The sequence below is a fragment of the Moschus berezovskii genome, chromosome 6 (assembly GCF_049115385.1).
Source record: "Moschus berezovskii isolate FMDL1 chromosome 6, NW_MosBer_1.0, whole genome shotgun sequence".
Lineage (NCBI taxonomy): Eukaryota > Metazoa > Chordata > Mammalia > Artiodactyla > Moschidae > Moschus > Moschus berezovskii.
The window spans coordinates 113,485,111-113,498,425 of NC_142465.1; the positions used below are offsets into that span (position 1 = coordinate 113,485,111).

The window sequence follows — 13,315 nt, forward strand, 5'->3', positions numbered from 1 at the left end:
GCAGGACCCATTGTGAGGCTCAGTACATCACCGAGCAGACAACTGGACTGACAGTGGTGCTGGGGGGTGGGGGTGGGGGTGGTGGAGTCTCCCGCTCAGGCTCTGGGAAGGAGGTGGAGGTGGTAGAACTACCTAGAAGTCAAAGGTGCTTTGGAGTGGTGAGACACGGTGAACAAAGCTCGTGGTCATCTGGGGGTGCTTTGGGGTCTGCGGGGGAACTGCCTGATTGACTTGAGGTTGGGGGAATGCCTCCCCCCAAACTTCAGGCCAGAGGAATGTGAAGGATTTGCAGGTTCTTAGGCCAAAGAGTGGGAAGCACTCAGGATGGGAGAGAGCTCCCAGTGGGCAGCGTGGTGGAGGTGGAAGACGGCATTGTGGGGAGGGGCTAGTTTGCGGTGGGTGAGGGGTTCAGGGGCCATCTCAGAGCTCTTTAAGTGGGGGTACCTACGGTGGGGGGTGTGGGTGACAGGGATCGCCAAGGAGAGGGGCGGCGGGGTGCTGGCCCGTGTGTGTGTAGGGGGCCTGTCGCGGGGGGGGGGGTCCGCGTCTGGGGGGCGGAGCCGCCGCTGGGTGGGGCGCCAGGCCACCGCCCCCTCCCCGCTCCCGGGCTGCTGCGGGCGGGGACCGAGATCAGCGGGACGCCCGGGGCCGGCCCACAGCGAGGGGAGCGGGCGGCGGTGAGTAGGCGGCGGTGGCCGGCCGGGCCCGGCCACGCGGGCGGCGGCTGCTTGGGCAGGTCCGGGCGGGCAGCCGGCAGCCGAGCCAGGACCCTGCTCCCGGGAGCCCGAGCGAGGACTCCCAGGCCGCGGCCCCGCCTCCTCCCCGCCTCAGCGCCCGCCGCCCGCGGGTCGCGCCCCGAGCTCCTAGCGGCGCCGGGGCAGAGCCGAGCCGCAGCCGGGGCCGGAAACCCGCCCGAGCCGAGCCTGCGGGTGAAGTCCCCGGGCCCGAGCCCCGCGCGGCTCATGGCGGGGCCACGGGGCGCGCTGCTGGCCTGGTGCCGCCGCCAGTGCGAGGGCTACCGCGGCGTGGACATCCGCGACCTTAGCAGCTCCTTCCGGGACGGCCTGGCCTTCTGCGCCATCCTGCACCGGCACCGGCCCGACCTGCTGTGAGTGCCGGGAGGGCGGGCGGCCGGGGCGCAGGGCGGCGCGGGCTCTTCGCTGGGGACCCCCGCCCCCCTCAGTGACGCGGAGCCGGGGCGGTGGCAGACGCCGCCCCCAGAGGCCGAGACGCCCACCCTTCGGCGGGCCCCCCGCGCCTCGCGGGACGCTGAGACCCTGCGATCCAGGGCACCCCTCCCCCACTTGGCCCCTGACCCCGCCCACTGGAACCCCGAACCCGCCCCGCGTGCTGGGCCCTCCACCGGGGCCTGGCCCCGCCCACAGGGCACTGATTTCCGCCAAAGGGACACCGAAGCCCCCAAGGCATTGACTCTTTGAAAAGGCACCCGTGCCCTCCTCCGGGACCCTGGGCCTTTCTTACACTGAACAGGAGCTCTGAACAGCCCCCTACCCGTTCGGCATTGAGGTTCCCGTTCTCTTTGTGGGGCCCTCTTGCTTGGATTCCCCTGGGCCATCTCTTCTCCAGGGCACTAGCACAGTGCCTGGCACAGAGTAGTCCCTACCTTAGCAGAGGTCAGATGAATGGATGGAACACCCCTCCCCCCAGGACACAACCCTGCCTCCCAGGTGTGTGCCCCATGACCCAGCTGTCCTCCATGGGGCAGGGAGGCTGAATGAAGACTCCTAGGGTTGGACCTACAGCCCTAAAGGGCTGCTCCAGGGTGTGAAATGGCCCCTTCTTGCCCTCAGCTGCCCAGTTCCCAGGCTCCGTCGGAGATTTTATCCAGAGCCCCCAGGGCAGTTGACTTGGGGTTTCTGCTCCCTCTACCTGGGGCCCTGGAACCTCTTCTACTCATTCATTCATAAAACACTACATACTTATCTGGCACCTGCTGTTCCTTGTCCTTCTGGTATCATCTGCACACTGGGGACAAGAGTCATGGTCCTTGCTTGTCTTGCTTATACCCCCTAGGATGGGGCTTCCCTGGCAGGGTCTGGAACCCTTTGTGTGTCTGTCCCACCTTCAGACCTGTGCTCCTCAAAGACATCACCTGGGAGGTTTTGATGCAGGAGAGAAGGAAGGGAAGGACGGCCCCAAGGATTCGATAGTGTAGATGCACTTGGTTTATTCTGTACCGTGTGGTGCCGTGTCTGTGGGGGGTGGGTCAGGCTCTGGGGTGGGCCCTGGAGGAGAGGGTGTGGGTGTAGAAGTGAATGAGATGGGGTGGAGATGTAGGTGGGCCGCTGTCTGCCGTGGGGCATGTGACATGGGTAAGGGGGCTTAGGAGCCTGGGCTTGAAGGATGGAGAAGAAGGGCACCCAGACTGGACCCACAGATTAGCGTGGAGGCCTGCAGGGGTCTTCTGTTTTGGCTGGAGGGCAGGTGGTGAGGCAGGCCCAGTGTGTGAAAGGACTCAAGTGTCAAGCTCAGCTCCATCATGGACTTGAGCCTGCCAGCCGCAAAATGCAGGCTGCTTGCTTTGTGGTCAGCTCCTCCGTGTCCTAGGTGTGGGAAAACTAGTAGATCCCATCAGGCATCAGTTTCCTCACCTGTATAGTGGGTTTGTCAGTAAGACCTAACCTCCCAGGATGGTTGTGAAGATTAAATAAGATGATGAACATTCAGTTAACATTAGTGATTGTAAGTAGTGTTATTAGGCAGGAAGGGGTGATGCAAGTGTCTTATTCCTTCACTTATTCCCCAAAGTGTCTGCAGAGTTATACTCTGTGCTGGGCACTGAACCTGGTAATGGAAATAGCTTCCAATCAACCAAGAGACAAACCCTACACAGTCTCCTATGGCCTGTGAGGGTGATAGACGTATATATAAGCAGTGCTGAGAAATCCATGTGGGAAGTGCTGTGTCAGAGGGCCAGGCTGGGGTGGCCTGGTCACCTCATCTTCAAGGAGATCGCAGGAGCCAGGTCAGGGAAGGGCCTCCCAGGCAGAGAGGATATCGTGAGCAGACATACAGGCAGCGCTGTTGGAGCCCGTAGCACAGGGCGGGGAAAACCAGGACATGTGGCTGGGCCAGAGTGCTTAGGGCTTCCTGCAGGCCAAGGAGGGTGGGTGGGGCCACAGGGAGGGACGTGGCATTAGTGTGGATCAGAGGGGTCCGATCATCCATTTGCAAGGCAGGCCAGCATCTGGGCTGCCAGCCCATTGCACAGGATAGAAACTTGAGGCCCAGGTCCTATGTGAGGCACAGAGAGGACCTCAGTGATGGGCAGGCGAAGATCTCCGTGAGAATAGGGCTGGGGTAGGGGCGGGGACAAGCACTGTTTCCTTAAGTGGTTCAGGCTGCTGGAGCGGTGGGCCCAGGCCTCTGCCGGGGGTGGGTGAGGGGGCTGGCCCATCCCCTCTTTCCCAATTCAAGCATCTTTAAGCTCCCTTGCGGGCAGGACCATGTGGGTTTCATTTTTAAATAGGCTTCCCAACCCCAGGTGTTGATTAGGGACCAAGGTAGGGGAGGGAGAAGAAGCAGAGGAAAAACTGTAGCATCCTGGGGACCTTTACAGTTTTCATGCTGTTGCCAGCGTGTGTGCATGCAGTAGACATTTATGGAGCGCCTCCTAAGTACCAGGCAGTGTGGAGGGTGTTGGGTGCACAGGGTGAACAAAAATGTGACCCCAACCTGGTCGGAACAGCGCTGGAGAGACTGCAGTCCAGGGCCCTGACACGTTGTTTTTGTCTCATTTGGTCTCAGAACAGACTTTTGTTGGGAGCTGGGGTGGTGTCACAACCCTAACCCTAACCCTCACCCCCAGGTTGAGAGGTTGTGTGTAGCTTGCTCAGGGTCACACTCAGGCAGTGGCGAAGCAGGGGGACGAGTTAGGGACCCAGTTGAGGGGAGGAGGAAGCAGCCTGGCCAGAGGTGGGAAATGGAGCTGAAGTGCGTGCACAGCCCCCTCCACCTCCCCAGTCCACCCGACCCCGGGGCCTTGGGACAGCTTGCAAGCGACCCCCTCCTATCTCGGCCCAGGGTTCACGGCACCTTGGATTCTGCCTGCAGGTGAGCAGTAGGAGGGCTCTCTTGTGTCTGCAAGGCCTGCCTCTACCCAGCCCGGTCCTCCCCACCAACCTGGGAGGTGGTACGAGGCTTCCCCCAATTTGCAGATGGAACACAAAGGCCGCAAGGACTGTTGAGTCGCCCCAGGTCATAAGGCCTGGCCTGGAAGAGCAGAGCCTGGGACCCAGACTTCGGAGGCCGCGCTGGCCTGCTGAGGACTCTGGGCCCACATCTCAAGCAGTCAGGCTGCAGTTTTCAGCCATAGAAGGACAAGACCCAGGAGGCTGCTGAGCAAGCAGTCTGGGCCTCCTCTGCCGGTTTCAGCTGCTCAAGCAGCTGGAGCGGGCAGGTGGGGAGGGGGTATACCCACAGCCAGGGTCCCCTGGCAGGCCCTGCCACTTCTCACCTGTCCCGGCTAAGAAACTAGGACACCCTTCACTGCTCCCCCAAGGAGGGTGCCCCCAGGAGTGGCCCAGCTGGGTCAGCCACCGCTTAGTGCTGGCAGCTCTGGAGAATATACCATTTCCAGGCTGGTTCAGACTTGTTCTATTCCTGGCCTCATTAAAACAACATTCCTCTTTGGGCTGGGTTAGGGATTCAGGAAGCTGGGGTGGCTTCTCCAGGTTTGTGACATGCAGTGGAAGGATGAGAAATGCAGATTCCCACAGTGGCTGCCTCTCCCCACAGTGGCTTCCTCTCTCTGGACCTCAGTATCCCCATCTGCAAGGTGGGGTGAATACCTGCCATGTAGAGCTGAAAACAAATGGAAGGCAGGAGCTCAGCCCAATGCCCAGAGTGAGGTCAGCAATCCATGACTGTCCCTCTCGTGACCAGCCTTGGACTTGGTCTTAGTTTTTAAGTTTGCCACTGAGTCAGGACATGGCTTCTTGGGGGATAAACTTGAAGCTGGGACTTTTTCAGCCCCGCCCCTTCTGCGTGGGTTGCCAGCCTCTACTTGGAGGCTTCCTGGGACAATGAGCTCTTCTTCTCTGCCACCTGGCCACCCTGACTCTTTTAGCCTGTGCTTGTTGCCTCAGTTTCCTCCTTGACAGCCCACGGACGCGTCCCCAAACCCTTCTGAGGCCCAGGCTAGTTGGGATAAGGTCTCCTTCACTGGTCACTCTACACCCATGGCCCTGCCCCCTGCTCAGTGCTCCTCTCCGCCGACCCCTTTTCTCTTGCAGAGATTTTGATTCACTTTCCAAGGACAATGTCTTCGAGAATAACCGTTTGGTGAGTCCCCCAGATGGATGGAAGCCCACGATGAAGCTGTGTGTTGTGGGTGGGGGTGTGTGTATGGCGGGGCAGGGGTCTTGCAGGACAGGAACTGATGGAGGGGCTCCCGGAGCAGCTGTCCTGCCCTGGGGCCCTGGCTGCTCCTCTCCCCGCCCCCTGCTCCCCTCTGGCCAGCTTGTGCCTGAAACACCAGCCCTTCCCCACTCCAGGTCACAGTGTGGGGCCAGAGCTGCAGGGAGCCCAGTCACCCCTGCCCTGGCCCCCTCATCCCGTGGAATGAGGCTGGGCATATGCAGGGTGGCACCCCCTGACCCTGCCTCCTTTTCCCGCTGTGGTTGCTTCTGTGCCCCACCCTGCCCAACCTTGTCCCTCCCCTACACCTGCCCCCATCCCCACCCCTTCCTCTCCCTACCACCCCAAACCCACCCTGACATTTGCTCCCACCCCAGGCCTTTGAAGTGGCCGAGAAGGAGCTGGGCATCCCTGCCCTCCTGGATCCCAATGACATGGTCTCCATGAGTGTCCCCGATTGCCTCAGCATCATGACCTACGTGTCCCAATATTACAACCACTTCGCCAGCTCTGGCCCAGGTGAGAGGGTGCCACGCTTGGGGGCGGGGCCCTGAGGTGTGTCACCTGTTTTCTGAGCTGCTGACGGGGTAGGCAGGCAGCCCGTCATTCGTTCACCACATCATTCGTCCACTCGCTGAAATATTTAGGAGTGAGATAAGACTGGGCTGGGCCCCTGGGGATTACAGCTGTGAAGGAGACCACTGCCCTCAAGGAGCTCATCGTCTGGTGGGGGAGACAGACCACGAACACATGAACTAGTCACTGAGCAAAATAATGGCAGAAGAGGGACTTCCCTGGCGGGCCAGTGGGTAGGACCCCGAGTTTCCACTGCTGGAGGCTTGGGTTCGATCCCGGGTCAGGGAATTAAGATCCTGCAAGCCAGGTGGTCTTGGCAAAAAAGTAAAAAACAAAGCAATAGTGTCAGAGGAGACAAAGCAGGGCGAGTTTATCTGCTGTCTGGGAGTCCACCTCTCTGGCTCCTACCCTCACTTCCTGTTTACAGACACTTGCCTGGGTTTTTTTCTCTCCAGCCAGGCAGTGATCCTGTGGGGCTATTTGGCTTCATCTTTCCCAGCAGTGACCTTCTGAGAAGCTGGGGAATTGTGGGAGGTGTGGTAAAGGAATGGGTGTGGGGGATACAAGGGTATTTCTCTGCCGAGTCAGGTGGCTACTGGACCTCCTGCCTGGGGAGTCCCCATGCAGGGATCTCTCTTAGACCCTAACCTTCCGTAGGGAGGATGTGGGCTCGGAGCGGGGAAGCAAGGAACTCAAGGCCACATAGCGGGAAAACCGAATCCGGGTGTCCTGACTCCTGCGCTGCGTCATGGCTGTCACGGGTCCTGTGGGCCCTGCCGTGTCATTCCTTCCTCCTGCCTCTGCTCTCCATGTGGACAATCTTATCCCATCTCTTAAAAAAAAAAGTCAGGGTTGGTTGGTTTGTTTGGAGTAACACATGCTTACTGTAGAAAATTTAGAACATAGAAAAAAGCGTAAGAATTTAAAAATTAAAATACTCTGTTACTCTCCATCTTTCCCATAATGCTAGGGATTAATATTATAATTGAACAAATACTATTATGTGTATTTGACTAGAAATCAAATGAAAGTATTTCTCAACTGCTGAGTCTTTGATGAGAGGCAGTATGGTGCCTTGTACTGTCTGGGTGACAGTGAGCCATGCGGTCGCCTCTCAGCTTAGGGTCCCCTTTGCAGTGAGGACAGAATGGTGCCCAGGGGACTTCCCTGGTGATTCAGTGGCGACGACTCCATGCTCCCAAAACTAAGAGTTTGCATGTCAACTAAAGATCCCGTGTACCACAGCTAAGATCCATGTGTGTGTGCTCAGTCTGTTTAATTGTGTCTAGTTCTTTGCGACCCCATGGACTGTAGCCTACCAGGCTCCTCTGTCCGTGAAATCCTCCAATATTCCAAGAATATTGGAATGGGTTGCCAGTTCCTTCTCCAGGTGATCTTCCCGATCCAGGGATCAAACTCGTATCTCCTGCATTGCAGGTAGATTCTTTACCCACTGAGCCACCTGGGACCTGGCACAGACAAATAAGTAAATAATAAATTAAAAAAAAAGAAAAGAACAGCACCCACCTCACAGGGTTGATGGGAGTAAACGAGGAAGCTTGAACCTGTATCTGGCCCTTCTTTAGGACCCAAGGTTACTATTATTATTGTTATTTTTATCCATTGGTTAGAGTTCAGCATGCTCACCTAGAATCACAGTTCAGTCTTTTCTTCTGGAGCGTTCCTGGTGGCTGAACCTCAGTCTCTCTACCAAGCTCTTCTCTGGAGGGCCACCTCCTGGGACCCTGTGGGTGGGTGGGCGGGTGGGGAGGACCCTTGGTAATACTATTGATGGTGCCCACTTTGTTCCTGGGTCCTCACCAGGCATCCTGGGGGTGAGGTCACTCAGGTGGCCCTGTTCCCCCGGCTGTGCCTGGGTGAGAGCACCCTGTGGGCCTGCGGGGATTTCTTGTCACTAAAGGCACAGCTTGTGCTTTCCATGCAACTTGGCCCCTAAATGCAGACCATTTTTATCCCACCTGCTGCTCAGCCAGAGGAGGCACAGGGAGGTGTTCCAGCCCTGGAGGCGAAGCTGGCATTTAGCCTCCCCTAGATGGTCGTGTTCTGTACTCTCTGGGCCAGGGGAGGGACTCCCAGGGTAATTTTGCCCAGGCTTGACTGTCTCTGCACTGGGTACCTTGGGAAGCTGGCCGTGGCTGAGATACCACCGTGCCATGCTGCCTGTTCATCTCATGCCAGAGCTCTGTAGGGGCTGGTGACCTTGGGCACATCAGCTGACCCCTGACCTCCAGGAGCTGCCGTGGAATCTGGAACCAGTGTGTGAGGGAAGGAAGCCCAGTGGCTGAGGGAATCAGAGGAGGGGTACCCCCCTGCCCCACCCCAGGGTGACAAGGGTGGTGTCATCAGGATGAAGCTCAGTTTCTTAGCCGGGCTCCTGAGGGCCTCTCCCCACTTAGCTTAAGCCACTCACTGTCCCGGGTTGTAGTCATACTGAATTTCTTGTGCTGCTCTGAAGATATCACATTCCTTTACTGCTAAAGTCTTTCCTCTTGGCGATCCTCTAGTCCCTGTTCCCTGCCTCCCATGCCCTGGCACATTCTTTCCTACTCATCCTCTCATCTCCACATTTTGCCTCCTCCAAGCAGCCTGCACTGATGTACTCTAGGTGCTCTTGTATCTCCTTACCCCGTGGTGAACGCGTAAGACTCTGGTCACAGTATCTTGATTACTCTTCTTTCCCCTGTAGACCATCTCTGTTGAGTCCACAGCTGCCTGACTCCAGCACCTGGCACTTATTCATTCATTTAACAAATGTTTCTTTTGCTTCTACTGTGTGCCAGCCACCGTGCGAGGTGCTAGGGAGAGAGCTGAGAATGACACAGAGCTTGCAGTCTAAAGGGTGGGTGAGGGAGAGGGAGAACAAAGTAGTGAATGTAATTTCAGATGAGCCGATAAGGAGACAAAATAAGGTAATGGTATAAAAAGCAAGGAGAGGAGGAAGTGGCTATTTTTGGTGAGTAGTCAGGGAGGGCCTCTCTGAGGAGGTGACAGTTGAGCTCAGCTTTGAATAAGGAGGAGAAGGAGGCCATGTGAAGATCTGGAGAGGAATATTACAGGCAAGGGGGAAGCAAGGGGCCTGTGTGCTCCCAAGGAGTGAGTGGGAAGGAGGAGGTGAGGACGGTAGTGGGTACGGTGGGGGATAGAGTGGGCCCCAAATTTTTGACCATGACTGATGGTGAGAAATGTGTTTCCCATTATAATCCATGTTCATGTACACATTTGTCACTGAACGATTCTCCCCTTACAATACGAGATGCCTGTGGATATTTTCTTCTAATTCATCTTTACAATATGCTGGTTACAGTCAACTCAGTTGATTTCAGGGTCTGTTAATGGATTGTGACCCCGGTAAGGAAGTTGGACTTTTTTTTTTTGGTTGACAGCTTGCAGGATCTTAGCTCCCCAACCAGGTATGGATCTTATGCCCTGTGCAGTGGAAGCGCAGAGTCCTAACCACTGGACCACCAGGAAATTCCCTGGATTTTATTTTTAAGAATTATCATAAAGCAGCACTGACTTTTTTTTCTTTCTGTATACAGTTCTCTGAATTTGTGGGGATTATTTTAATCCCTGGGTACAGAGTAGGTGCTCAGTGGAGATTTGCTTAAGTAATGACTGGGCAGTCTTGGTGGAGGCGGGTGGGGTAAGGGCTGGGTTTCTTCTGGTTGGAGGGCACGCAGGCAGGGTTCAGGGCTGCAACTGGCCACCTGGGCATGGGCAGGGCAGCTCCTCAGGAGCTCCCAGGGAGCCAACCCATCTTCCTGAAGCTTCAGGCTGGCACCATGTGGGTCCTCTCCTCTCCTTTCCTTCACCTGCTAAGCCTGGTGGGAAGGAAGCCACCTGTCCTTTCATGTACTGGGCATCGTTGGTCCTGTGACTGGCCTCGTGTCTTACTGTTCACACTGCTGTGGGTGGTGGGACTCACCATCCCACTCCGGAGCCCCGGCGAGCTTGGGTACCTTGCCCTCCGCACTTAGATTGGCAGTGGCGGCATCCCCTGTGTCTGTGTGAAGTGGGAACCTGGTCCCACTGCCTCGGGTGGTCCACCCTCAAGTGGTGGCCGGGGAGCCCAAAGCTCAGGCCAGGTTGGGCCTCCAGAGTCTCCAGCTGCCTCAGGGCCCCTTTCTGGTCTCTCAGCAGCTGGCGTCTCGTCACCCAGAAAGGGCCTGGCACCGTCCTCCCCGCCATCCGAAGCATCTTCTCCCACGGACCCAGGAGACGGGGCTCAGGTAGGCAGTTGCTGGGGGCTAGGGAAGTGGGGGGTGGGTGGGGCAAGGGGGACAGCTGCCACTGCCAGGTTCAGCGGGTATTCTCAGTCCCTTTCCCGCTGGCTTTGGAAGTAGAGGCTCATAGGCCAGGGCAGAGGGCAGGGGCAGGGGACGGCAGACCTGGGAGGGGCACAGAGCATCCAGGGCACTGGCCCTCAATCATGGGACTGGCAAGACTCACACATACAATACAGCAGATTCTCCCCTTGATTCTCATGAGACCGAACTGTCAACCTCCTAACCTGATTCTGCTTACTCCTCCCAACAACCCTGGGAGGTGGGTATTGTGTGTCCTGATGTACCGAGAAGGAAACTGAAGCCCCAAGAGGTTTGGCCACTTGTCCAAGATCTCTCAGCTGGGAAGTGGGGGTCATGCTGTCAGTTCCGAGATCTCATGGGGTGACCCCGGCCTTTCACATCTGGACAGCACTTCCCAGTATGCAAAGGGCTTTCCCTACCTGCTCCCATCTGCTCCTTGCTGGAGGAGCTCCTGAGGGGCAGGGAGCCTGGCCCAGGGTGGGTGCCCAGTGGGCATGCACGGGGCTGAGACAGGCAGGGTTATAGAATTCCATTGGGCAGGTGCAGACCGAAGGCCCAGAGATGGAAGCAGCTTGCTCAAGGTCACGGTGCTTAGAAGCTGAGAAACAGATTTAAATCTACTTGGCTCTGGTTGGGGAGACAGAAGGCAGTTGAGGTGGGCCTCGGAGGATAGTCATTTGTCAGGGAAGGTTCACCTGCAGGGATGGGAGAAAGGCTCATACAGCCAGAAGCTGCCTTCTTACAGAGAGAGCCCCAGAAACTGGAAGCCAGGCTTTTTTTGTTTCCATCCTGACTCAGTGAGCTTGAGCAAGTCTTTCCCTTTCTTGGCTTCCTCAGGGGTGAAACAGTGACAGTCTCCCACCCTCTGCCCCTCCGGGGCTCTGATGGAGCGGTTGGCACAGTGCACACTCAGAGACAGCCACCATTAGAGCGGGGAAACGGGGAGTGTTCTTGAACCGAGGGGCCGGCGACCCTAACCCCACCCCATTCCCTGCAGGGTGAGGAGTGCTCCCGGGGCAGCCTGTCGAAGCAGGGCTCCCACCGGACCCCCAGCAGCACGTGTGCCGCCTGCCAGCAGCACGTGCACCTGGTGCAGCGTTACCTGGCAGACGGCAAGCTGTACCACCGACACTGCTTCCGGTGAGTGGACGGGGGAGGTGCGCCCCGATTCAGCGCCGCGGGGCACCTTATCACCATTTTGCTGATGAGCAAACGAACTAGCGAACTAGCGAGGGGAGAACGTTACTGGCTCAGTCCCAGAAAGAGACAGAAATGGGGCCAGAGCTCTTCGAGACTAAGTACCTGATGATGATCAAGGTACAGAATATGCTTTAAAAGCCTGGAGAAAAGAAAGCACTTTTTAAAATTTTTATTTTACTTTTAGTTTTTTCTTCTGTTTTGCTTTTGTGTTTTCTAAAAGGACAGCAGTTAAAAAAATTATAGTAACAACTTGCTTTGAATGTGTGGTTCCCGGGGGAAGTGACAGCTTAAAGAAACTTGAGTAAGAGGCAGGGAATATATAAATAGCTTAGAGAATCTATGGAAACGTTTTACATGTTATAAAAAAAAACCAATGAAAAAAACTGAATAGTCAATGAAAACCAGTGAGTGGGAGTTATGGCATGTATTCAGCTATGGGTGTGTGGGGGGGGGGTTGTGTGGTGTGTGTGTGTGTGCACACACGCGCATGCACAGGCATGCTTATTCAGGTGCAGTGGCTGGACCTGAAACCCAGGCACCTGATTGCAGAACTGAGGTGTCATGAGGGCCAAAATCTTGAGAAAAGGAACCACTGACGCTGTCATGTTTGGCTGTCAGGACAGTGCTTAAAATCTTTTTATGGTAACCACCAGTAAGGTACGTTTGACACTGTGACCAGTTGTAGGTACATCCTGAAATCAAATTTGCGTAAATAGATACACAACTGGAATTAGGTTCATAAAACAAGTGCGATACACTCTGATATATTGTACTTTATTCTATTTCATAGAAAAACAAAACAAACCTGGTTGGTTGCAAACCACTAAATTGATTTTTTGAGCCACTAATGAGTGGTTTGCATACTGGATGGAACCTCGAGGGGGGAACCTTTGCTTCCTCTTGCAGCAGAAACTGAAGGCATGTTTCACAACTTATGGTGTTGCTTTCACGTGGTTTTATTGTTCTATGATTTTGACAGTTACCATCTTCCTTTTCCGCTGGCAAGTTATGAGTACTGAGACAGAGTCCGGGCTGGCAGCTGGGAGGAGGGGAAGGTACAGCTTTGGCTGCTGGAGAAGGGGTAGCCAGCACCCTGGGCTGGTTAAGTTGACCCCCCCCACACCCCTCTTCTCCCTGGCAGGTGTCGGCGGTGTTCCAGCACCCTGCTCCCTGGAGCTTACAGGAATGGGCCAGAGGAGGGCACCTTCGTGTGTGCAGAGCACTGTGCCAGACTGGGCCCCAGTGGGCGGTCAGGGGCCAGGCCTGGAACCCCACCACAGCCAAAGCAGCAGCAACTTTCAGAAGAAGCCAAGAAGGTGGAGGGGGGCAGCCCCAGCCCTAAGGCAACTGCAGTGGCTGAGGTGGATGTGCCCAAGGCCAGCCTCGAGGGCCGACCCCAGGTCCCCACCAAGCCCCAGGTTCCTGGCAGACCACAGGAGCTGGCCAGCCCCCCGGCCAGCCGCCCCACACCCGCCCCCAGGAAGGCCTCCGAGAGCACAGCCCCGACGCCCCCCACACCCCGGCCCCGGTCTAGCCTGCAGCAGGAGAACTTGGTGGAGCAGGGAGGTGGCAGCTGCCTGGCGAACGGTGAGCGGGGGTCCCATTGGGGCTGGGCGCTCCCTGGGGTGTGCCTGGCGTTTAAACGTACCTGTGCCAGGGAGTATCCGTGGGGCCACGCTGTGTGCCTGTGTGTGGTGGATACGCTGGGGACGGCTGTGGCACTGAGGTTATTAATTCAGGCAGCAAGTTGTTACCGAGGCCCCTCTGTGCACGCTCTGCTGTCCATGCTGGGGGGATGGGATGTAGACCCCCGCCTCTGGCCTGGACCGCCC

At 56.8% G+C, this 13,315-nt stretch overlaps 1 protein-coding gene across 3 annotated transcripts in view; it reads left to right on the forward strand.

Moving 5' to 3' along the window:
• Positions 1–616: 616 nt before the first annotated feature.
• The window catches only part of MICALL1 (MICAL like 1), a 28,559-nt gene continuing 15,860 nt past the window's right edge, over positions 617–13,315 (forward strand). Inside the window, exons 1-6 of one of the 3 annotated variants that reach the window (XM_088837485.1) lie at positions 617–1,108; positions 5,256–5,304; positions 5,757–5,898; positions 10,114–10,205; positions 11,281–11,423; positions 12,625–13,070. In XM_088837485.1, the coding sequence (XP_088693611.1) occupies positions 963–1,108; positions 5,256–5,304; positions 5,757–5,898; positions 10,114–10,205; positions 11,281–11,423; positions 12,625–13,070 (1,018 nt within the window). In that variant the 5' untranslated portion in view covers positions 617–962. The remainder of the gene's footprint in view (positions 1,109–5,255; positions 5,305–5,756; positions 5,899–10,113; positions 10,206–11,280; positions 11,424–12,624; positions 13,071–13,315) is intronic. The other 2 variants (XM_055395193.2, XM_055395194.2) reach the window with 2 other exon arrangements.